This window comes from Megalops cyprinoides, chromosome 1 (genome assembly GCF_013368585.1).
Source record: "Megalops cyprinoides isolate fMegCyp1 chromosome 1, fMegCyp1.pri, whole genome shotgun sequence".
Classification (NCBI taxonomy): Eukaryota; Metazoa; Chordata; class Actinopteri; order Elopiformes; family Megalopidae; genus Megalops; species Megalops cyprinoides.
Genome location: NC_050583.1, coordinates 72,089,720 through 72,116,391, shown reverse-complemented (window position 1 = coordinate 72,116,391; position 26,672 = coordinate 72,089,720). Strand labels below are relative to the sequence as shown.

Here is a 26,672-nt window from a genome sequence, read left to right as displayed (position 1 = left end):
GTGTATGTATTGTAATATACAGGGTGAGCTCAATTTGCAACGTATCATACTTCTGAAATTTGAAGATCTAGCTTTCCAGAATGAGCTGTGTAACTCAACCATCATATCTGAATCTCCTGAAAGGAGCGCAAAACTAAAGGTCAGAAGATTACTCCTGATTCCAATGCCTCTCCTCTCTAGGGAACACTAGCTTGTCTTCTTGCTCAGTCAGGAGACTGCACTCATTCATGACAGTGGCCCAATCCATTTTTCATACCCACTTTTTCCTCTGACATTGAATGCAAGGAAGGAAATGTATGGATCCCTTTTGACAATCTCAATAGAAATGAAGCCAGACATTCTTGTCATCTAAGCAGTCAGTGGCTATCTACATATTCAAGGCATACCAAAAAACGGAATACAACAGTGTTAAGAAAGCCCTGATAGACAAACACCCATGCCTAAAGGAGCCCTCTTCAGCATTCAGAGAACGTTATCACGAACCTTGTCATAAAACAAGAGGTATAATAAAACATTGCGAGAACGATAAACTGTCAATTTTAAAAAAAAAATGGGAAACGCTATTTGCAAGTTCCCACCCACAACGTTTTGAGAACCAAATCTAGTGAGCAAACGGAAGGTCAGTCTCTTTTTCGCTCAAATCTGCAGTACCGCCCACAGCGCTGTGGAATCTAATAGGATATATTGAACAATTCGGAGAGACTAGTGCGTTTTGGGAACGAATCAAATCTGGAATCTACTGCGTCCTACATACTTAATTCCGTGGACAGCCATTAAACTGGGTAAGGGCAAACAATTTGGCATGTTGCTATAGAAAATGACATGACGCTGACCACTGTTAAGCAGTAGTAGCTCTGTGTTTTCAAGAAACAGTATCGATGGACACCTAGCCAGCTACCTTACTGCACTATTTATGTAATGATGGGCTACCTACCAACTTGTTAAAGAATTGTCTATTTCGCCGTTGTTGTGTTGTGTCGGTCGAAGATTTGAGAGCTAGTCTGTCAAAGGATTTGTGCCATTGTAGCAAGCATTATTTCTACGTGTTAAATCGAATGCGTAAAGTCAGGGGGCCAGTTTCACTGTTCATTCGCTACTAAGCCCACGAATGATTTTGTGCACTTGTGTGTAAAATCAGTCTGCCAAACATTTTGGAATTCATTCATTTGTCTTCGTTGGAATTTATGCCTGTGATTGGTGTTATGTCGAAACGGATTTTATGATTTCTCCAGACTACAAGTACCTCGCGGTCAAGTAATGGTAGTTGAGCAAGACGATGTTTTTTTCGCTATCCCCTACAATTGTGCAACTGGCATATTTAGTTGTTTATGTCAGGAAAAATACCTGTCACACATAAACAACATAAAATGTATTAAACTATAGCAGCATCTCATGTACAGAGCTGTAACAACTGACAAGAGGTAACTTTTAAACCATCCCTTTTTAAAAATATACTCGAAAAATGCACGTGGCTTCAACCTGCAACTATTGTGCAACTAGCACATTTAGTGTAAATGTGAAATAATTACCTTTCATAAAAACATGCGTTTCAGTTTGCAAAAACAAATAAATATAAAAGCTAAGCAACTAAACAAAGTTTTATTTTAATGATTTGCTTCTGTCTTGAGCTTGAGCCCCACCCCCTTTGGTCCTAAAGTCAACAGCGCCTGCTCCTGCCAGATCGATTAAAGCTGCGTGTCTGGCATAAAGGTCACAGATATTCCTGTGACTTTTACCCTTTTAGGGGTTTTCCATTGTTAGTGACTTTCAGTAATTTTCCATGATTTTAATGGTAATATTTACACATCTTAACACATATTTGAAGTGTGAACCACATTTAATGTGTATTTTGACCTAATCCCAGCTATAAGGGTCACTTGAATAATTTTGCAAAACAGTTAGCCTAGAGGCCAAGTACAGTTGCTGCTGAAAACTGGTTTAATTGGTGTAAATGGATGCACCCCCCCACACCTTCACCCCCCCATGATTCTCAAAATGAGTAAAAAGCGATATACACTATATGGACAAAAGTATTTGGCCACACCTGCTTTTCAGGGGTTGGGCTAGGCCCCTTATCTCCAGTGAAGGGCAATCTTAATGCTTCAGCATATCAAGACATTTTGGACAATGCTATTCTTCCAACTTTGTGGCAACAGTTTGGGGAAGGCCCTTTTCTATTCCAACATGACTGTGCCCCAGTGCACAAAGCAAGGACTATAAAGACATGGTTTGATGAGTTTGGTGTGGAAGAACTTGACTGGCCCGCACAGAGCCCTGACCTCAACCCCATCGAGCACCTTTGGGATGAACTGGAAAGGAGATTGCGAGCCAGGCCTTCTCATCCAGTATCAGTCCCTGACCTTATAAATGCTCTACAGAATGAATGGGCACAAATTCCCAGAGAAACACTCCAAAATCTTGTGAAAAGCCTTCCAAGAAGAGTGGAAGCTGTTATAGCTGCAAAAGGGGGACCAACTCCATATTAGAGTATATGTATTTGAATACAATGTCATTACAATGTAATGGTCAGGCATCCGAATACTTTTGTCCATATAGTGTAAGTTTAATATATTAAATGGCAAAGGAAGTATATTTGATGTGTAAGTGTGGTTCATTGGGATAAACACCAATTTGGTGAAAAATGAAAATATCAGCCTGATCGGTCTATTGGTGTGCTCTATCTCTACTAGGCAGCATTTTGAAAAAATTCAGAGTATTCTGTACAAAAAATGTCTGAACAGATTTACATAGTTAGACCTGGATGTACATTTAATCTGTTTTCTTTAAAATAATTTTTACTGCAAGTGTCCTTACTTAAGGATGTTAGCTAGACAGCCTGCTGTAATATTGATACCTAATTATCTCATACAAACAGCCATTGTAGATAATATTGCAATACTTTTTTAAAGGATTGTTTGGGTGTTAATACATTTATAATTGGTAAACATTTCAGAGTGTTTTAGAAACAAATATGCTATTTAAAATCTACTTACATTAAGACCAAAAACTGTCAACAGATTTTACCCCTTTAGTTGCCTTATTTCTTGCATTACAAGACTTACATCTTTCATGCTTTCCAAGTGCTTTCTATTGATATTCATAGTCAATATGTATATTCAACAAGTCATACTACCTTAATCCATGATTTTACTATATAACAAATTACAAATTAAAAAAAAAAAACTGCTTAAAACTCAAGCACTTGAAGTGGCAGTTCTGGTATCATCGTTCAAAGTTAATTATTTGAATTAAAAATTTTTAGGAGCATTACTCTACAGGCTCCATAAACTTAACAGTGGATATTTCATTTTTTGGATCATTGTGCCTCATTGTGCCGTTTGAAGTTGTTGAAGTTTGCCGTTCGAAAGTGTATCGTACTAGTTGCCCTTTAGGCTGTAATTGTAAAAATCTGATAGTACTGCGTCCTCAAACAGACCTTGCTCTCAGCTGAGAACTGTCTCATTGTGGAACTGTACACACCCTGTCCCCGTACTGTCGCTGTACCTACTGTATGCACTTTTGTAAGTCGCTTTGGATAAAAGCGTCTGCTAAATAAATAAATGTAAATGTAAATGTAAACATTATGCCTGTAAATTAAAATGGTGGACTCTGTTTTAACTTGCAATACTGCATATTTTCTCACTGGACAGAAATTACAACATCCTTCATCCTAACTGTGCCTTGCATCCAGAAATGACGTCCCAGACCCTTGACCTGTCACAAGTCATCCCTCCACGAACCCTGGTCCATCTGGCACGGGAGTGGCTTGCAGAAGATACACCAAACTTTGATTTTGCTGGGGTATGTGTGGGATCACAGGAGGTCAGGGCCACTCTCCTTTGTAAATCACCGGGCAGCGTACTGGCAGGATGTCCTTTCTTCAGTGCAGTCTTCATGGAGCTTGGCTGCGTTGTGGAATGGATCTATACTGAAGGACAAACATTGGGTGAGAAAGCAAACAGCAGTTTCCCTGAAAAATGGTGCAACTAGAAAATTGTGATCTTACTCTAAAAGCAATGGTCCAAGGTCAATACTTCTGCTCTGTTAAGAATTTTCTTCCTTCGTGGAAGTCGGGACCAGCAAAGTAACACACTGATGACCACTTTTCAATTGAAAAGATTTATTTCGATGCACAAAGGGAGACTCGCGTAGGAGCAGCGACAATGCGTTCCGACCGAGATCTTCAACATAATGGCCACAAGTGATGGTTTAAGTACCTTGTCCGTGGTATACCAAATGGCAGGTGTGAACATTCCCATTGGGAAGTGCATATCACACCCGGATGTCCTGGGGACACCCACTAGGTCGGGGACATCCCTTTGAACCCTGTATGTGGCCGGTTATCTCTAACAGTCACAGGGCTATTGCAGAGTGTGTGTGGGAATGTAAATACAAAATGTGGTTCAAACTAAATGCAGCTGCAAACGCAGCTGCTTAGAGGAGCCCATGGCTGCTGATTGTTGGGACAAGGTTTGAGGAGTCAGAGTATTTATAAAGCTTTGAAATTTGCATCACTTGGCCTTTCCTAGCGATGACTGTGAACAAGCCATAGCCCTAACAACCTAATTAAGGTCTGAGACCTTGGTAAAAGTTATCTGAGAGCTCAGATCTCTGTTGGTGCCCAAACATTTGCATGGTGCTCCTTTCCTTTTTTCCACTCTAAAATTGTATAAAACAAAAATAATACACTCATTTTGCTTAAAATATTGAAAAGAATGTGTCATCTTTATCTTTATGCCTGTTGGAGATCAGTTCATATTTTACTCACTTAACTATTCACAGTAACAGAAATTTTGACCAGGGGTGCCCAAACTTTTGCATGGCACTGTATAATATATTAGGTAAATGTTCATTCACGCATTTATTGTGTTGTCATGAACGATCATTGCTGTCACTTGTGAATCTCGTGTCTATCCCTAGTTAGAGCTGTGCTGGGCAGCACAGTTGTGTGTCAGCAGAGTGAACAACAGTGGGCTCAGCACACAGCCCTGGGGGGCGCCAGTACTCAGATTGATGACCCTGGTGGTGTTCTTCCCTGTACTGACAGACTGGGGCCTGTGTCAGTCAGGAAGTCCAGGATCCAGTTACAGAGGGAGGTATTCACGCCCACTAGGCTCAAATTCCCTACCAGCCTCTGCAGAATTATTGTGTTGAATGCTGAGCTAAAGTCTATGAACAGCATTCTGGCATAATTGTCCTTTCTGTCCAGGTGGGAAAGAGTGATGTGGAGGGCAGTAGAGATCGCATCATCAGTTGTTTGGCTGGAGCGGTAGGCAAACTGCAGTGGGTCGAGTTGGTCCAGGAGATGGGCCTTCATGTGCCTTAGTACCAGCTTCTCGAAGCACTTGTGGTGATGCATAAACAAGTAAAAAATGAACAAAACAGAACTGGAAAATCCATTGTCCTCATACCCCTGCCCTTCCTCTGTGCTGATAACTTCTTTTTGGTGGATTATGTGATGCGTTTTAACCAAAAAAAACTAACCAGATTGAATTAAACATGGGATCAACATACACAGCAAGAACACACAGCTGGGAACCTTACAACATAAAATGAAAATGAAGATTAACAGGTTGAGTTTATTTTTTATTGCTATAAGAGGATTTTCAGTTAGCAATTGCTCTTATCCAGACTGAATTAAAGAGCAAGGCTCTCAAAATTCATTGAAGTCTTAAGAGCAGTGGTACACATAGCAAACAGCAGCCAACACTATGAGAAGGCTAGGTAGCTATATGGACATAATTTTTCTTAACCAGAATGATGTTGACCAAATACATGTGATCCCTATGCAATGCCTGTAAATCAGATTGTCCTAGCTACCCATACAACGCAACTCCAGTTGTAATAATTTTCCTCTTTAAAGGAGTATTCATATAATTAAGCTTTTTTATATTCGTTTTGGGCAAATGAAATCTTTTGCTTAATTCAGTGTAACTGACAAATGATGACCTAGCTCTCCCACTAGAGTGTGCCTGTATCGTGCTACATTTCATAAGAAAATCTGAGGTTGTTTAATGCTGACAATATTTCTTGGACTTACAGTAGCTAAATGCAGTTTTCAAGTAAGTAAACAATCATTTGTTTCTTACTCATTCACTTATTTTCAACAATCTTGTAACATTTGTAATTGCTGTAACAATGTTTTATTTTCACAGGATCAGGTTTCTTTTTTGCAGGTACAAAGGTTTCTTTCACACTTTTTCCACATGAACAACATTAAAAGTCTTTTGCTTTGTTTTTTTAAGTGGGGGGGGGGGGGGGCAGGTTCTTTGCGCATAAGCTTTTTTTGGTTTTATATAGATGGTGTCCTAGGGCTGTAGTTCACCTACAAACTACACTTGTCACAGGTCAAGGTGGTCAAGTTTTTTCACCCTGAGCGGTTTCACCACGTGAAGCAAATGCTTGTTCCCTCTGTTAGTAAAGTTTCTCTGCTGTCTGGTTCAACATTTTGTTTGTTACAGCCTGGTCTAGGGTCAGACAATAACAGGGATAAAAGGGGAGGCCAAAGTCGCGATAGGGAAAGCGTAACAAAATTTATTACATAAACATAAAAAAGTATAACATAAATAAAGGGGATGGAAGGGAGGGAAAATAACTGACCTAACACAAAAAATACAGTAAAACTTCCCTTTCTCCCTTCCTAACGAAACCAGTGTGAAAAAAAGAGGTTGAAAAGAAAATTTTTCAAATTTTCCCTACTTCCCACACCCGATAATAGTGTTATGTTAAACCAAAAGCAATACTCACAAATACACATGAACGAGGACCTAAGCATACACACGACGAAGTACAAATAGCAACTACAAATACATAAGCGAATAAGACAGCGAACATCGGGGAGCAACAAGTGGTCTCCTTCTTGCGCGGGCTGAGCCTCTTTGAAGGGAGTGGGCCGACCAGGAAATGAGGGAAGGCTCCAATCACGGGAGAGGGGAAGAGACAGCAAAGGAAGGACACACCTTGGGGAGGGGATGAGACGGACCTTGGGAAAACGTAAAACGACGCAACGCACGCAGCCGGAACAAAAATAAATACATCTGGAAAACGAATAAATACACACCCACAAACGACCATGGTCGTAACATGCTCCTCTCTGTTTTGCTCAGCTTCCTTGTTTGTATGAGATGGCAGTCATTGTAGCGTAAGTATGTCCATTGCTAGTGTGGATGAAGGAAGACATCTCACTACCTGTAGGCTGAGTGACTGGCAAGTTTTCACTGTGTGTTATCCTACTGGAAGTGAACCATGGTTCCAGCCTGCCGTTCTGACAGCAGTCTGTTATGCTGGTTGTTGTAACACTGTTATCTGTGCTGACTTGTCTCTCTCTGGGCACAGAAATAAACTGAGGCTACAACTCCTCACCTGTGGTTGGTCAGAGCGAATGCAACCTTTTGCTCATCAGAAGCTGCGCTGGTGATCTGGAGTGTTATCATTGGCTTTTTTGGATTTGAGTTTCTGCATTCAAGGCAGATAGGGCATATCTCTAAATGGACCTTGATCTCTTTGCCCATTGAGTAAAACAAAATGTCTCTTGCCCTTTGTTTGCACATTGCCATGCCCAAGTGCCCTGTGTGAATGGGTGCAAGTGTGTCTGCCCTGGGTGTGTGTGGAATAATGATTTTCTCACCTTTTAGAGGTATTCTGTCACCCTGTCTTCTTGTTGTCACTATCTTGTCTTGTTAGTTCCAGTACTCAGCTACACTGGGGGCCCACCCTTCCTTTCATCAAGCCACCCTGATTTGCTTCAGTGTGGTAAGTTGTGTATTGCTTGTTGCAGCTGCTTTCATCTTGCTGAGCTTGTCATCATTCATTGGTAAGATGCTCCTAAGTGTTTTGTGCCTCCATACTTTCACTCAGAGTATTGTGGCTGTTTACCGTGGACTTCCTGGAAATGGTATCTGCCACTGGAATGTCTTTTCCTGGAATGTGTATAATAACAACGTTGTGTCTGTAAGATCATATTCTGTAAGCATGGTGGTGCAGCTGTCAGGGGTTTCTTGAGTAATGACTGTAAAGGCTTGTGGACTGTACCACCACTCTGCAGCCATACATGTTTTGATGAAAACAGAGGACAGAGAATGGAAAAAGACATAGCATAGTTATTTCTCTGTTAGGGAATATTTTTCTTCAGTGGTTGTAAGAGACATGCAGCATGTAATGTGGGCTTACCTTCCTGTAGGAGCTTTGCTCTTAACCCACTCATAGAAGCATCAACCTCAGCCTCAGCTCCTTGTTTGGGTCAAAGTAGGTGAAGACAGGCTCTGGCTACCTTTTGGTGAGTTGTTTCATCTGCTGTCATTTGTGTCATCCTACACAAACTCACTGCTCTCCTTCAACTGCTGGTGTAGGGGTGCATTTATCCATTGACAGTCTAGGGGAAAAATCTGGCAAGACAGTTGATCATTCCTAGAAAGGCCTCCAGTTATACCTTGCTCTTTGGCAGCTCCTTCTCTTCCATTGCCTCCACTTTTTCATGACTTTGTACCATTGCATATGAGCATGTGTCCAAAGGAACTCACTTCTGGTACACAGATTACATTTTAGGTATATTCCCCACTTTCTTCTCCTCTCCAGCATCATGCAAATGTTTTCTCTTCTTTGGTCCAGTCATACACCAGAATGTCATCAACAGTTGTCATCTGCAATTCCATAAAGGCGTTCATAGGTCTCTTCAGTCTTCCTTTGGAATTCATCTTGTGCTAAGATGATGCCAAAGGGTAATCTAAGAAAGTGGTAGTGGCCAACTTAACTTGCATCAATCTTCATCTAGCTTTATAGTCCAAAAGTCTGACCTGGCATCTAGTACACTTACGAATTGCCCTCCATCTACAGTGTTCTCCAAAAGTACGTTACATTTACATTTATTCATTTAGCAGACGCTTTTATCCAAAGCAACATATAAAAGTGCATATAGTAGGCAAACCACAGGCACAAGGACAAGATGTGTGCAGGTCATACAATGCAGATAGTGCTGAAGCTGAGCACAAGGTCAGTGTAGCGTGACAGAACTAATCTAATCTAGGGCTGGGTGGTATATCGACTTTTTAAGGTATATCGATATATTTTCAAACGAGATATAGAATGAGACAATACCGTTTATATCGCTATAGTTTGATGTTGCATTACATAACCTGTTTCTTCCATAAAGCCGTGCCAGCGTTTGCATCTCTCCTTTCTCACGCTAGGCTTCCACATAGCGCAACACCTCGGGAATTTCACCCTACGACTTTTCGCTCTGGGGGCGTGGTCGTGAAAACAGCAAGCAAGTTTGGTTATCCTGTTAGTAGCAAGTGTAGTTGTGGTGTGGTGACGTAGCTGGCTGGCAAGCTAGCTAGCTAGCAAGCTATTGTAGCCAGGAAGCCAGCTAACCAGCTATTGTAGCAAGTGATTCAGCTAGCTTGTGGAGTCAACTGTGATGAAATGGCATAGACATTGTGTTGTGTATGCTTTCCACCAATTTCATTACTCCCCTTTTTTTGCTGTTTATGTTCTGAATACAATGATTTTGTTAAGCCAATTAAATTATGTTGTGCACATTGGTATGTTGTACAACACCGTGAATAAAATTCACGTATAAAATTCACGTATGTGCTTTTGCTATCACCCGCTATAGCCTAACTCCCACTTTAAAACATACATTTCCTTAAGCCAATTACATTATACTGTGCACACATTCTAGAACAGTTCACTTATTCTCGCCTTTCTAGAGAACGTCACGTACCAAACACATCGCACGCTGAACTGATTGGTTCTCACGTGGTTCTTATTTGCATAAAGTTGGGGATTCGCCATCTCAATTTTGCTTGCTTCACCTTGCTACATCTGCGCGCAAACCGGGCCCCTCTTGCTGACACAAGATCTCCTGCAACACGGAGGGAGACACAGCGCCGGTCTACACTGCCGATATACTTTTTCATTTACATGTTTTGCAGCTGTATATTTTCAAACAGGGAAGGAAACCCTGTCTTTGCATTTTATTTTGATCACAGTCTGTTTTAATAAAAGTGCTTGTGACATCTCACATGTGGCTTTGACTTACAACTGAACATTTATCCCACTTCGTAGAAAATACCACAATATATATTGTGTATCACCATTCAGCCTAAAAATACCAAGATATGATTTTTGGTCCATATCGCCCAGCCCTAGTCTGATCTAAGGTGACATATCAAATACTCAAATACTCACTGGGACAATAAATTACCGCTATACTACCTAGGCAAAAATGCTACAAATACAATGTAACAGATAGTGCTACAAGTACGAGCCAAGAATCTTAGATCTACAAGGTCAAAATGGCAAGGGTGTCAGTCCAGGTAGAGTCTGAAGAAGTGTGTCTTCAGCTCACGTCTGAAGGGTTGGAGAGAAGGAGCTGTTCTCAGGGGGGTGGGGGGAGTTCATTCCACCACTGGCAATGATGGAAAAGCGACGTTGAGAGGAGCGTTGGCCTTTCATTCTGTTGGTGGGAGGAGCGAGGCGTCCGGATGTAGCAGAGCGAAGTTGTCGAGCAGGTGCATAGGGTAGGATGAGGTCCTGGAGGTAGGTCCGGACAGTCTTTTTTGCAGCAGGAAAGGTGAGAGTCAAGGTTTTGAAGCGGATCCTGGCTGTGATCAGGAGCCAGTGGAGGGATCTCAGTAAAGGGATGATGCGGGAGAACTTTGGGAGGTTGTAGATCAGCCTAGCAGCTGCATTTTGGATAAGCTGCAGCGGCTGAATGGTGCTGGCTGAGAGGCCTGCAAGGAGGGTATTGCAATAGTCCAGTCGGGAGAGCACAGTGGCCTGGACAAGCAGCTGGGTGGAGTTGGTGGCCAGAAAAGGGAGAATCCTCCTGATGTTGAAGAGAAGGAATCGACAGGAGTGTGTTGTCTGGGAGATAGACAGTAGAGTGGAATCTGATATTTTTGCTATTTTAGGGATTTGCATTTGAGATCAAAAAATGACTAAAGTTTTTAGCTTTTATTTCATGCTATTTACATGCACATAAGTTTTTATCTTTTTATAGAAAGAGCCATTTTAATGTTGAGTCCCTCCCCTTTTTTTAGATGTGCAAAAGTAAGTTAACAGACACATTTCAAAACAAATCAAAGTAATAAGGTCTAATTTTTGGTTGCATAGCCCTTGGATGCAATGATTGCATCAGGTCTATGGCCCATTGACATTACCAAACATGTGGTATCTTCTTTGGAAATGCTTTTCCAGGCCTTCACTGCAGTTGCATTCAGTTGTTGTTTGTTATGGGGGCTCAGTCTCCTCTTCAGCAAGTAAAATGCATGTTCAGTTGGATTTAGACCTGGCTGGCAGTCTAAAGCTTTCCACTTTTTGCATTGATAAAAGCTTTGGTTGCACGGGCAGTGTGTTTGGGGTCATTGTCTTGTTGCAGGATGAAGCGCTGGCCAATGAGATTGGAGGAATTACTTTGTACATAGCCAGACAAAATCTGTCTGTACACTTCATCCTGCTGCTGCCATCATCTGTTACATCATCAATAAAGACAAGTGAGCCAGTTCCAGAAGCATGTTTCACAGGTGGAATGGTTTGGATCATGGGCAGTTCCTATCTTTCTCCACACTTCTGGCTTTCCATCTCTTTGGTTAAGGTTTATTGTGGTCTCATCTGTCCATAAAACTTTGCTCCAGAACGCATCTGGCTCATCTCTGTATTTTTTGGCGAATTCTAATTTAGCCTTTCGATCCTTGCTGCTGATATGAGGTTTGCATCTTGCAGCATACCCTCTATAATTCTGCTGTCGAAGTCTTCTTCAAGCAATGGATTATGATACTTTCACCTCTGCACTCTGTAGATGGGCAATGGTGTCACTGACCATTGTTTTAGGGTTTTTCTTCACAACTCTTAAGATATTTCTGTCATCAGCTGCAGTTGTTTTCTGTGGACATCTGCCCTGTGTTTATTTTGAAGTCCACCAGTGCTTTCTTTTTTTCCCCCAGAACTTTCCAAACTGCTGTACTTGATATAGCCATTTCCTGTGCTATGGTTCTTAATGACTTTTTTGTTCTCTCATCTTACAGATTAGCTGTTTTTCAGACATAGTTAGTTTTCTGGTTTTCATGCTGTTGTATGCCTTCTTGCTCTAAATGCAAAATTTATCTCCACAGATGAAAAGCTAGGCAGGAAATCAAGGCTAGAGAGACGCTGGCCTTTTATGTGTGAACAATCCATGCAAAAGCAAACAACTGAGCAATGACTTGCACCTGTCATTTGTTAATTTACTTTGCATACCTGAAAATGGGGGCGCTCAACAAAAACATTTAGTTTCAACAGCCATTTCTCTAAAATGGTAAATGTATGTGCATGTGAAGACCATTAAATAAAAGTTGATAGTTTCTACTTTTATTTCACATTCAACTTTTCATTTCAAATCCAAACACCTTAAATTAATGGCAAAAAATACACATTCCATTTTACTGTTAACATACTTTTGTAGGGAACTGTAGATGTGGGGGGATATCATCCAGTGTGGGGAGTGGGCAGTGTTTTTTGATAGTTTTATTAAAGTCTGTGGAGTCTAGATACAACTTTCTCCACAAACACCAGTGCATTTACACAGTTAGTAGGATGTGTGACTTTTTTTGATGACACCATCCTTTTCTGTGTGATCCAGCTTCTGCTTCAGATATCTATGCAGTATGAATAGATTCCTTTAGGTAGGTACACAACTGATGTGGTCTTGGGGTCAACGTGTGTCATGCATTAACCTGGAAGTTGTCCAGTACACTGGAAAAGGTCTCAGAACTTCTCCACAGTTTTACTGGTCTTGACTTGCTGTGTGACTGTAGAGGACTAGCTTTATGAGATCCATATCCAGACAGGCTCTTAAATTTGACACAGACAGGGCTTGAGCACTGATAATGTAAAACTCAAATGGGCCTGTGGAGTTTTTGTACTCAGATGTCGTGTGACAAGTCCCTGTCACATCCAGGGGCTCACCAACATGGCCTGTGGGGTGGCACTTTTTTATTGTGGGTGTGTGCTTAACCATTTAGTTGTTAGTTAAAGTAAAAAATAATAAAAATGGGGGAAGGGAAAAACCTTTATGAAGCTATTTTATAATGACTGTGCGGTGCGGTGCCTCCACCTGAGTGAACTGCACTAAATAATGTATCCAATTCATCAGGAACTAATTAGGAATAATTTCCAAACAAAACCTTGCAATGTGTGTCTCTCTATCTTAATACAGTTTGCAATACACCCAAGCAAATTCCCAACAAACGAGGCGAATCACTGTTCATTTTCTTTTTCAGACTTCAAAGAAAAGAAAAAAAGGGGGGAAATATATGGTAGCGTTACCTAGCCCATCTAGAAAGCTGCAAACCCATTCAAACATGCAAACCCATTTGACGAGAAATATTCGCTCTTATGAAATGATTTTCAACACACAAAAAACAATCACTGTCCATAAAAATGAAAATGGTTAACCAGAGATTTAATGTTGGGGCCTGTACCGTTGGTACACATTACTTCCAAAGAAAAATAATCCGTTGCCATTACCCCTCGATTTTGGTTTTCTACTCACTCAGCCTGATACAGTCCCGAGCAACGTCAGTGGTCCCAGTTACCCATTAGCAGGTAGGGGTTTGTGTGTTAGCTAACTGCGCTGTCCTGGTGTAGCCTTCCCAAACAAAGTCCATAGCATGGCTAGTCAACGATGGCGTGTTGCTAGCAAACATCTATGCTTCAGGGTAAAACATTAGCCACTTTGTAATACAGTCAGTCCAAACATGTCCAAAATAAAAACATTTGCAATCTAACCACATACACTTCATGCAAACTACATGTAACGGGTGGTCTCTTGCGTTGTGTTTTTAACGTGATGTTACGTGGGTCGGCGAGCGAGCGAGTTTCGAACCGAGGTTCTTACTGCTCGCTGCCAACCCCTTAAAGCCAGCGTCGTTGCCAGTTGAGCTAAAGGCAAATTGCCGTTAGCCTGTCGGCGACAACGCTACTTAACCAGGTCTCAGGGGGAGTGACGTAGCCGCTGCAACCACTCGGCTACCTGCTACCCGCTACCTAAGGCTTTACGCAGGACTCACACGAGCTAATCACTTCAGCTCTGCTACATACACTATTTGAACATCTTAAGTGTCAACTATACTAAGTTTTCAACTGTGAACTTAGCAAGTACTTAATTTGTACTTAATTTTTTTAAGTTTGCACACAAGAGTTGCCACTCTCTCTCCCTGATTTTTTTCCCGCACAGAAAAAAAGAACATCCCCATGGCAACATATGATCTGGCCAATTACAGCTCCTCATTTTGAGAAGTCAGAGGAAATAAAGTCTATGGCACATTTATACATAATATTACCCCAAATTTATTATTATTTGTATATTTATTTTAGGGATGTACATATGTACATTTAACTACACAGGTATAATGTTTACTTGGACACCGGTATCTAGTTTACCCTCACTGTATGCTTTGGAAGACCAACCTTGAACTTAAAAGGTCTGCTCTCATTCTGGTTTCCTGTTCCTTTAGAATGGCATCAGTGACAAAATCATCATACTCTGTCACTTTCCTGTACATTATGTTACTTTCCTAGTGTGAGGCTGCTGACCTGTTGTACAAGTTTTAGCAAAGTTAAACCTTTGCATTGTCTGAATTTTCGTAGGGTATTCTTCCTGTTCACTGTTCTTTCGTGCACAATATTTGATGTTTTCTTAGGTTTAGCACTGTGTCCACAATGTTTTGCTTTCTTGGGGGCTCAGTGCTCTCTAAAGTCTTTTTTGTGAACTGCCCAAAACTTTGATTGACAGAACCCTGAGGCACAGGGAAATAATTCATGAATGACACAACAGAAGTTTGATCTTTTACCTTAGTGTCGATGTCTTCTATTTCAAATGAGTGTACTGATGTAAGTTTTATGCACAACTACTAATTAAACAAAAAGAAAAAGAATAGCAGTATTGTAAATAATTCTCTGTATGTCAGGTCACAGGCAAGGACTCAGGCGCGGACCACGAGAACTCCAGAAACCAGGCGTTTATAAACAGACTCGAAGAACAAACAGGCAGTCCAAAACAGGCTGGGTCAAAATACCAGGAAGGCAGTCCAAACACAGTCAGGAATCAAAGCCGGGGACAGGCAGGGTCAAACCAGGTAGTCAGGAAGATCAGGTGAACAGGGCAGGACAGCAGGCAGGCGCAAGGTCGAAGAGCAGGCAGAGTCGATTCGGGGAACAGCAATCAGGCAGAAAAACACGGCGGGAACGAGACAGGTAAAGGCACACTGCAACGAACTGGCAACAAGACAGAGACAAGCAGGGTAGATATAGGGCTGGGCTGATGAGGAGATGGGAAGCAGGTGTGTAAGCAGGCAGGAGGGGATGATCGGGTGGGCGGAGACAGGGCGGAGAGTGGGGCAGGGCTAGAACACAAGGAAAACAAAAGCACATGGACAGGGAAAAACAAAACACAATAGCTAGGGGGCGGGAGCACTGACACTGTATCTCTCTATCCCCTCTATCTGTGAATATCTGTGCACCTGTGCATATCTACTGTAGGTTTCTCAGCCTCCTCAGTTTTCCCATACTGTATATCTGTAGAGTGATGTACAGCAAAATGTCAGTTTCTCCAACATTTCCTGCATTCAGCCTTTGTCACTCTGACTGTGGTTCCTGTTCGATCGTCTACATTTTTCCTTTGTGCTGCATGTTGTTCCATTTGAATGTCCCCTTTAACCTTTAAAACGCCTTTATTTGTGATGCATGCATTTCACTTATTCCGCATTGCATTTCATGTACATGCAAAGTGACCTGTGGTCCATCCTGACTCTAAGCACACAAACGCAAGCTAATTATGTCAACAGATTGAGCTAATGTTAGTCCTGGTTGTAATTGCAACTTCCATATAGTGGTTTATCTCTCAGACCAATAATGATTTGGACATGGATGTTAATTTACCCAAAGTTACAGTGCTTTATCAGTCCATGGAGTCCCTTGCTAAAAGCTTCAACTGAGTCACCACCATGCAGGACTTGGATGAAAACATGCCTTCTAAATGTGTTGTGTTTCATCTGGGAAAGGAGGTAGTTGTTAAAACTGTGCAACACTGGCTCAAATTCTAAATCCTCACTGTCAAAATGTGAATGATTTGTAGATAATCTCTACCTCTCCCCTGATTGCATAGTTTAGCATGGTAACTTGCACATCTCCATCCTTTTGTGGAGTCTTTGTATGCTTTCAGCATACAAAAAGGCCAGCTTACTCACAGGTGAATACTTACATGCTTGCGTAGGTCCACTGCTTAGAAGGCTTTTAGTGTAGTCGTAGTACTCACAGACACAAATTATGTATTCCTCATGAGTTAGTTCATGTAAATTTGTTAAAATATATCTACAAAATATCTCTGCCAAATTACTGGTATGAATATGACACCAAGTTACAACTAGTTGCCCTTATTATTTTGCACAAAAGTTCCTCTATTCCAAATAAATGCAACTCATGTTTCCTCTGTTGGTTCAAGCCACATGCCCTGTTGTTTATCCTTTAATCTTCTGAACACAATGTGCTTTCCTCAGTCTTCTTTGTACTATTGTAAGTTACAGATGCTGAACATAGGCTGTAACAACTGATTCTTTGGAATGAAATCAACTGCGGTTGAAGAATTCATTACAATTTGACTGTTTAAAAGCAGATGAAACTAAATATGGTTCCCAACTAGATGCTCAAAATAGGATTTAACAGTTTAGATTATTGGCAGAAACTTGTCTCAATACACTATACACATTGTGTTCAACCCCCATAATGAAGATTAGTCTGAGAATGATCAATTTTCATCTCCATCAGGTATGGAATCAGTGACCCAGACAGCAGTGGTGAGAGGCCCGGCAAGGTGTGTCTTGCTGGGAGAGAGACCAGCCCTCAACTGCTTGGCTCGAACCTCTGGGATTGCTACTCGTTGTCAGCAACTCCTGGATACAGCTAAGACTGCATGTTGGGAAGGTCAACTAAGTGGCACCCGCAAAACCACACCTGGCTTTCGACTTGTAGAGAAGTATTCCATGCTTGTGGGAGGTGTGTCGATGCACAGACATGATCTCAGTGGAATGGTCATGCTGAAAGATAATCATGTGTTGGCATCAGGAAGTATTGCACAGGTAAGCATGTGCCCATGCATATTAGTAATTTCTGTGTACTTACCATCTTTTTGTCCATGTTATCCATTCCAGAAGGGAATAATTCACTGAGGTTTTCTTTCTGTCCTTTTATGCTTTTCCCCCCTTATGTAACTCTGTTTTGAATCACCAGTTGTATATTAGGTTTATGTCAGTGCAACAACTGCTGCACTATGCAGAAACGCGAAACATGACCAATGCAATCTTTTGATACACTTGCATGCAGCCAACAGCTGTTTTTCCACACAGTGCACATTACAGTGGAAAGGGTGCTCATTGAAGGTTGAGCACCACTCTACTTGATGTCATTTGAGAAACTTGTGGGCATCTATCGAATTACAGGGTGCCTGAAAGTGTTGAAAGGGGAAGTCCTGGCTGATCTACCTACCCACATTTCTAGCTGAAGGAAGCAAATTTCTTATGATGCTGTGGGATCACAGTTATTGTCTGCAAATGTCAAGGCCACTTTTGAAAGTAGTCAGTACGGCTCAGTCTGCACTCAAAGTGAACACCTTCAAAACTGAGCCACTCAGAACCAATTTCCTTAGCCTGGATAGAGATTCCATAAATTTACAACCAATTGACTAATTTGAAAAAAAAAAAACATTCAAAGCTGTTGAGAAAGAATGTAATATTAGATGCGTAATGTTACATTTGAATGTTTGGTTGCCTGCACCAATTTCTTTTTCTCCCTGTCCCTCCCCTAGGCAATAAGGGATGCACGCTCAGTGTGTGGCTTCAGCAGTAAGATTGAGGTTGAGTGTGGGAATTATGAGGAGGCTAGAGAAGCAGCCATCGCTGGAGCTGACATCGTCATGCTAGACAACTTCACCCCACAGGTGAAATCCCACAAATTTTTCACCACTAGCACACTTTGTTGTGAGTAGGTCATGCTGAAGTCCTTTGCATTTTTCTAGTATATTATTGATGTTGACACCAGTACACCAAAAAATGCTGTTCCTTCAATCATATCTGCCAATTAAATTATTTCAGGCATCTTGCTTTTGTTTAACTACTGGGAATATTCTAATTTTTGCAAAGCTGTGCATATGCAATACACTCACCCCCTTGGGTGAAGCAAGGGAGAGGGCGTCTAGGCCTTAGCACAGGAGAGCCACTGTGAAATAAGTCAGGTTTTACAGACAGGAGGAGATTAGCTGTAGAGCAGATATGGCAGCAGGAGGAAGCAGTGAGGTGCTCTAAGGCTATGGCTCAGGCAGAGCAGGGACAGTGGATGAACTGGGAGAGTGTAGAAAAGAGTAGGGCAGAACACCTTAGAAGGAAGAGAAGGAAGAAGGAGTGAGCTAGGGTAGAATTTTATAGAGATGCATTTACATTTGTTAAAGGAATGTTTAGCCAGGAAAGGAGTGGACAGCTTAATGATTCAAAGGAAGAATTTGGGGAATATATAAGAAACACATACTCAGATACAGGAAAGAATAGGGAAATGGGCCTCCCACCAGATATACTACCTCTAGGAGAGATAAATGGTAGGCCACCGAAGTGGAGGGAAGTGGAAGCAGTAGTCGGGTGTGAAAAAGCTTCTTTAGCTCCAGGGTGGAACGGAGTCCCCTACTGAGTATAAAAAAGTGTTGTACTTACATATTTTTGGAGGATCTTTACACAGTCTCCACATAGTCTTATTTGATAGGCTTTTGACTTTTTTTATAGTTCCAAGAGCGATAGTGAATTTATTGAAAACATATATCCAAGATGTTAGAATGTGTTTAAGTACAGTAGACTTTACAACAGCGCGGCAGAGACTAGAGATAGGGATCATGGCAGGGTGTACTATTTCCCCATTAGTAATTATTGTGGTAATGGAGGTAGTGATTAAGGTATCACAGTGGGTTATAGGTGGAGAGAGGTGGCAGGCCAGGCTGCGCCTCCCTCCAATTAGGGCTTACAGATATAGTTTTATGGTCGCTACTCTGCGCGTCGTACATTTTATAGAGCTGACGGTGCGATGGGAGGATGCAGTGGACGAGGCTTATGAGAGGAAGAAGCTCAGGTACATGGAGTTAGCAGCAGAGGTAGAGCAGCAAGGATGGAGGGCAGGCGTGCATCTGATAGAGGTAGGTTGTAGAGGTTTTGTAGCGCGATCAACTATTTATTGAGTTGGGAATTTGTGGGCAGAGCTTATGTCAGGCAATTAAGGAGATGGCGGAGGCTGCAGAGCAAAGAAGTAGAGTAGGTGGATTTGGTGCAGGAGGAATAGTGCCAGCTGGAGTCAGAAAGAAAGTGTATAATGTCCGGTGTGTGCTTTTCTTTTTGTTTTGATATAATGAACATGTTATTAGAATGGCTCTTGGATGAGTATAAGGTCAGTAGTAAGAATGCTTAAGTGTTTGTGTGTTGGTGTGGCGTTAGCTAGCTTTAGCATTTTTAGCAGTGAGTATTTGGTAGGCTAAGTGTAAGTATGCTACCACAAGTCTGTTGGTGTGCTTTAGTAGTTGGGAAGCTTGTTGAAGTTTGAGTTGTTGTTGAACTTAGAAGAAGTTAGTAGAATGGCTTTTGTTCGATGGTAGGATAAGTATAAGGTCAGTTGTAAAGACGCTAGTTTGTGCCTAGTAAGGACACTAGTTTGTATGTTGGTGTGGAGTTAATGAGCTTCATTAGTGGTGAGTATTTGGTAGGATAAGTGTAAGGAGTGTTGGTGTGCTCGAGTAGCAGGGAGATTTTTTGAAGTTTGAGTTAGTTTCAAAGTTAGTGTAGGTAGCAAGTTCTATTAGTGGTTGTCAAAGGTAGCATTCCCTGTTAGCGGTATGTATTTGAGTGTTGTTGATCAGAGATGAGTACATGGTGAGCGGCTTAGGTAATTAGTCGTTTTTCAATACATACAGTAGCTGTTTATTCCTTTTGATGGGTAGCATAGGTGATGAGAGCAGAATTATTTGCAAAATTATTTTTATTTGTTGATGAAACAGCCAAGAGTAGCCAGGCTGTTACTTAAAGTGCCTACTAGCTATAATTAGTGTCCTAGGAATATTGTTGTAAGATTGTTGCTGTAAGGATTTTTGAAAAAAAAATAATTGTTAGAAACAAATTGTTGGATTTGCCATAGAGAAATGCCATAGACTGGATTCAATAAGCATAACTGCACAAACTTCCTCCAATTAAGTTTTGTTTTCAGGAGTACTAGTCCTTACTGACCAACTGCTATACACTCAGTGGCCAGTTTATAAGGTACATCAGTCTAATTCTGGGTTGGACTCCCTTTTGCCTCCAGAGCAGCCTGAATTCTTTGGGGCATGGATTCTGCAAGATGTCGGAAATGTTCCACAGCAATGTTGGTCAAGACTGATGCGATGGCATCACACAATTGCAAGGTTGAAAGGTGGTACATTCTGTTAACATCATAGATCTATGTAATACCAAAATACTTTATTGTTTTGAGGTCTGGGGACCTCAGGCCACCCATGTAAAGTGAGCTTGCAGTCATGTTCTTGGAATCCTTGTGAGACAATTTGTGCTTCATGACATGCACTATGCACTGCATTATCCTGCTGGAAGTATCAGTGTAAGTGAGGGTAAACTGTAGCTATGAAGGGACAGCTTCAGCAACAATGCTGTGGCCTTCAAACATTGTTCAATTTGTATCAGGGGACCTAAACATTACACCTCAGTCCCCTGCCTGTACTAGTAATGCTAGGCAGGATAGGTCCATAGACTCATACTGCCTACACCAAATTTTGGCTCAACACGCAACACAGCAGGAATCTTCTGACCAAGTGATGTTTTTCCACTCCGCAATTGTCCAGTTTTACTGATTACTGATTACTGATTTTACTGCCCAATGAAGCTACTCCTTGTTTTTAGCTCACAGGAGTAGAACCTGGTGTGGTTATCTGCTGCTATAGCCCATCTGTGACAACAACCAAGGAAATATGCTTTTTGAGATGTTGTTCTACACACTGTTGTTGTACAGGGCCATTACTTGCCTGTTTGTGGTCCGCCTGTTGGCCTGCACGATTCTTGCCATTCTCCTTTGACCACTCTCATCAGTGAGCTGTTTTCACCCAGAGGAGTGCTGTTGACTGGATGTTTATTATTTACTGTACTGTTCTCTGTAGTCTGTAAACACTGTCATATGTGAAAAGCCCAGGATGGTGGCCATTTCTGAGGTACTGGAATGGACACATCTAGCACCGAGGATCATACCATGTTGTCCATTCTAACACTTAGTCAAACAGTAACTGGAATGCCTGTCTGCCTGCTTTATATAGCGAGCTACGGCCACGTGACTCACTGTCTCCAGGAGTGATTTTCATGAACAGGGTGGTGTACCTTATAAACTGACACGTGAGTGTATAAGGGCAGTTAACTAGAGAGAGCTCATCAAAGGTGAGTGAATGCACCAGTAATTAATTTGGTAAATGACCAGAAATTAGAAATTATTTTCAGCTTATTTTCAACATCCCACCTCTGATCGCTCTGCAGATGACTTCATAGATCATTTCAACCAAAAGAACATTCGAAACTCCCTCCAGTCCGTTCAGGCCTCAACTCTCACCGCTTCCTCTTTTTTCCTCCATCCCACTCACCACCTCTTCTCTCTCTGAATTCTCTCCACTTTCAGATGTTGATATCGCTCACCTCCTTACATCACATCAACCTACCATGTGTGCCCTGGATCCCATTCCCTCACCTCTTCTGCAGACAGTCGTTAAAAGCCTTCTACCATTAATCTCCGGTCTGATGAATTTGTCACTCCCCACAGGCTGTGTGCCTGCACTCTTCAATGAGGCGTGAGTGCTGAAGAAAATGACTCTGGACCTGTCTGCTGTCCAGAACTATTGACTGGTCTCTCTCCTTCCCTTTTGTCTAATACACTTGAATGAGCTTTGGCTAACCAACTCCTGGAACAAATTTCTTCACCCTTTTCATTCTGGCTTCAGGGCTGGTCATTCCACACTGACTCTATTCATTCAGCCAGAGCATCCTCCCACTCCTGCAGACTTTCTGCAGACTTTGATACAGTGACACCATACTTCTGTCTACCCTGGCTGTGTTGGGGGATTGCGGACACTGTTCTTTGGGTTCAATCCTACCTGTCTGGATGCTCTTTCAGGGCGTCATATGTCACATATGGGCCATATGTTACCATACCATACAATATGTTATATGGTATACTGTATCTAGACCTAGCTCTGATTTCCTCCCATGGCTTTTCATACCTATGGACTACATGTAACTACAATAATTCTTCAACTCTCTTTGTTGTAACCATTAAATTGTACATGATCTCTTCACTATAAATTTAATGTTACTGAGACACGTGTCCAGGTTGTTTGTCCTTCTTTGCAACAGAGGGTAGATGCATTAGGCTGCATCCTAATCTGCATTTTTGTTCACTTGCCCTAAGCACTTCCCTTCACAATGGCAGTAAGTCAAATGGTCATGAGTATCCCACTGCGAAAAAGGAACCTTCACTTGTCCCCAGTTACTCCCCTCGAGTGAATGTATAAGCTTGTATGTTTCCTAGTATGTGTATTTGCATAGACTGCTTTTTGCAAATTGTACAACAGTTTGATTCCACCGCAGGGACACCAAAAAAGAGGAAAGAGCATCTGGAGTGTCTGTTGGATCAGGTTAGTTTTATTGTCAATACCCAATTAGTATCGGCAGCATTACTTTAAGTTAATACTTGTGTTAGCTTGTGTTTCATCACTATAGCTTTTAGCTTTTTATTTATTTTGGTAAATTCTATTAGTTTCTTCACTCCTTGTTTAGTACTTACTGCCATTTTTGTGTTATTGTTTTCCTAACAACACTCAGTGTTATTTAGGTGGAGGCTGACTGAGCAGCTGATTAAAAGAGTTCCTCCACAGCTGTGTTATTAATTACCTGTAGTATTTAAGTAGCAGAGGTAATGGTATAGTAACAGCCTCGGTTGGGCAAAGACAAGGGAGTCTGTCTGTGGGAGTCCATCGAGGGGGAACATCAAGGGGAATACTAAAACACACAATACTCACAATTCCCATCTCCATCTCCTGCAGAAGACATACTCACTGCCACTGTCCTCCTCAATCTAGCTCCATTTACAGAGATCCTTTGGTAATGATTCATGTTCCTTAACCACTATGCTGCACTGCCACCCACATGTATTCTGCGTTGACCCCCACCAACAACCTTGCTATTGCAGGAGGCCTATGACACTATCAGTCTGCAACCTGGAAAGCTGACTTCATCACATCCTATGACTTCCATCACAGTGTTCCGTCACTTTCTGACGTGATAATCTTGGATGACATCTGCAGGATTGAGCAGCACATGCTGCTCACAAAGAATGGCATCATATTTTTCTACAGCAATTTATTTTACATTAGATTAGATTAGGTTCAACTTTACTGTCATTGTGCAGTGTACAGGTACAGAGCCAATGAAATGCAGTTAGCATCTAACCAGAAGAGCAAAAAACATATATAAATAGCAAGTATAAATAAATAGCAATGGTATATAAAACTGGTATGTACAAAGCGCAAGATATGAGATATAGGAGTGAGGTAAGAGCGGTAATAACTTAATGCAGAGAGATCAAATGTGGTGCAGTGGCAGGCAATGATTCAGTATAGTGACACTGTTCAGTATAGTGATACTACTGTGCAAAACAGAAATGTGCAAGAGAAGAAGATGCAATGTTGTGCAATGTGCTAAAAACAAATGTGAGTTCCATGTGCGAGGAGCAGTCAGGGTGGTGTTGGCGTCCTAGAACAGTCCCAGTGTTTTGTAGGTGGTGACCGAGTTGACACAACTGTTAATGTAGTCCAGGAAAGAGTTTGTATAGGTTTCAATGTCAGTGTGTGAGTCCACGGTGGCCTAAGAGGCAAACACATTCCAGTCTGTGTGCTGAACTGTTGCTGGAGTGAGGAGTGTAGAGAAGCTGGTCAATACTTCTCCAATAACTGAGCCCAAAAGAACAAAAGTTTTCAAAACCAGTAATTTATTTTAAAACCAAACAAAGAAACCAGCCTATGCAAACCAGTAGCAGGTACAAAGTGAGCCTCCTCCTGCTCTACAGCCACACCTGTATTTAATCAGGCCTCAATCAGCAAGATGTGGCTTATTATCCAATCAGCTGGCTCCTCAAACAAAGTGCCAACATGTGCACATAATTAACCGATTATTACTACACAACTGACAATTAGCGCTCAGGCAGAGGTGGTTAAGGCTCTCCTTCACGAGGATTCTGCCCCCTCCTGCCACACTTTAACAGTCTTCACTGTGGGTTTGACACTTTTGATGATGGGGGTGTACTTGGGAAGGAGAAACAGAGATAGGTGATTAGATTGTCAAATGGCTTTGTAATCTTCTGTAACATTGGTGTAAACATGATCCAGGGTATTGTCTCCTCTGATGGGACAAGAGACATTTTGATGGAATTTCCGGAGTACAGTCTTAAAGTTGGCGTTGTTAAAGTCGCCAGCTATAACAAAGGCTCCATCCGGATGTTTTGTTTGGAGCTTGCTAATCGCTGCGCTGAGACCTTCCATGGTTATATTAGCGTTAGGGTCAGGGGGTACATATACAGCAGCAATTATGGTACATGTGAATTCACGGGGCAGATAGAAAGGCCTGCACTTAATAAGAAGATATTCCAGATTTGCAGAACAGTGGGTCTTAACAACAACTGTGTCCGTGCAGCTCGGAAGAGGAGAGGAGCAAGGAAGATGATGGGTAGCGCTGCTCGGTGAGGGTTGAGCTTTAGCCTAGCCTGCAATCCTCCTCACTGACCTCGTCTTTGTTTATGGTCTCCACGCTGGCGCCAGGCACTTCATGTCGGACTGGCATGTTCACTCAGTCGCGGTTTCCTGGCTATCTCAGGTGGTAGCTGATGAGATTCGAATACCATGTCCAGTGCAAATGCCTGTGCTTCGAAGTTTTATATCCAGGAGTGATTGTTGGCTGTATGAGGTGTTCGCAAGGTTGTTTTTGAATAACCAAACTGAAAAATACTACATATACTACATATATAATAGCTCCTAATAGAAACCTGAAGAGACACTGAGCCACCGTTCTACACACACCGCCACCATCTTGGAGAGTGTGTGTCTTTGCCTAAACATTTGTGACTGTTCACAAATGCCACGCCTTCTATTGGTTTTGGTTTTGGTTTTTCCATAAACTCATTTCTGGTTACAGCAGTCTTGCCATGTCCAGCCCACCAATCACTTTCAATGCACAGATCCCAACATTCCTCTCTCCAGGTAAACCATGACAACAGATGTGCCAGCAGTTCCATCCTCCACTTTTCTTACCACTCCAATATCATCAACAAATCCTTAGAAGTCCAGTTTATGCTAATCTTTGGTGGTTCCCTGACATGCTCAGGATTCAGCCAATCCAGACACTTTTGTACCTCTGCTCTCACCATCAAGCAATCTCAGCCACAATCTGAGTAGCCATTCAACAATGCAGTTTCATTTTTTTCTCCATCACAATCTGAGTAGCTAATATACAGCCAGCAATCCTTAGAGACCTTATTTAAACCAACTGCAGGTGTGCAGAAGGGTCAACATAACTCATTTGTGTTAAACATGTTAGTGAAAATTTACCACTTTATCTGTTTGAAATTAATCACGTGTTACTGTTGATGGCCCTAATTTTGATGTTTCTCAATATGAGAATTGATGTTTAATGATCATTTGCATTATTCTCATTTATGTTGTTGTAGCGCGTATATATATATCTTTTTTCACTTTCAGGCACTACACATGGCAGCTCTCTCCTTGAAGCAACAGTTTCCCTCTGTGCTGATTGAAGCCAGCGGTGGGGTGACTCCACTCTCCCTACCTCAGTTTTTCTCCCCACATGTGGATATAATCTCTCTGGGCTGTATCACCCAAGGGTGCCCCACAGTTGACTTCTCCCTCAAGGTGCAGGGAAAGCTCCCCAGTAACTGACATGTGGTCCATGGTAACCAACACTTTAAAAAATAGCCAGTGCACTACCAACAGCAACAGTTAGGACGTTTATACAACTACAAATGGGGGGAGCTTTCAAAAGACTAAACAGTATATTGGATTGTCCAGATATTACAGATCACTTGTGTTAAATTTTTACAGCCTGTTTATTCTGTTAGTTACATGCCAAAGAAATAAAAACTCTGACCTTATATTTCTCCTGCCTCCTAGTTTTTATTCTTTGTACATTTTTACCAGGATGACCTTTGCATTCTAGAGGCACACTGAAAAAAGACGGGTGCAATTTTATAAGACACTCACACAAAGCTAAAAGCTGTTTTTGATTTTTAAGTCCCATTAACGCACCAGCATTATCACTGGTGAGATGGCAGAAAGAGCTGTATCTCCTAGTCAATACTTTCCTTCTCAAGCATGGTATTTGCATCCTCAAATCTAGCTGTGTCACTGTCATCTTGAATGTCATCATCTTCAAGGCCTTGAAAAGTTGCTTCCATTATCAGTGGCTGTGGACTGAACTTTGTGCCTCATTTTGAATGCCAGATAAACCTTGTTGCAATGGAATATTATTTGCGACAGACCATAATCCTGGCACAAGCAAGAACTGCAGAGAACCTCT

General features: G+C 41.7%; 1 protein-coding gene across 3 annotated transcripts; it reads left to right on the top strand.

The window, feature by feature from the left end:
* Positions 1-643: 643 nt before the first annotated feature.
* LOC118780172 (nicotinate-nucleotide pyrophosphorylase [carboxylating]-like) lies at positions 644-26,235 on the top strand. Of its 3 annotated transcripts, none has more exons than XM_036532525.1 (6): positions 644-782; positions 3,692-3,946; positions 7,684-7,752; positions 16,804-17,114; positions 17,840-17,971; positions 25,838-26,235. In XM_036532525.1, exons 2-6 carry the CDS (start codon positions 3,694-3,696, stop codon positions 26,033-26,035), a joined length of 963 nt encoding a protein of 320 aa, XP_036388418.1. In that variant the 5' UTR covers positions 644-782; positions 3,692-3,693; the 3' UTR covers positions 26,036-26,235. The 3 variants fall into 3 exon arrangements, with proteins under 3 accessions (XP_036388418.1, XP_036388427.1, XP_036388435.1); XM_036532534.1 differs by having other exon boundaries at positions 3,651-3,946; XM_036532542.1 differs by lacking the exon at positions 7,684-7,752.
* Positions 26,236-26,672: the final 437 nt, after the last annotated feature.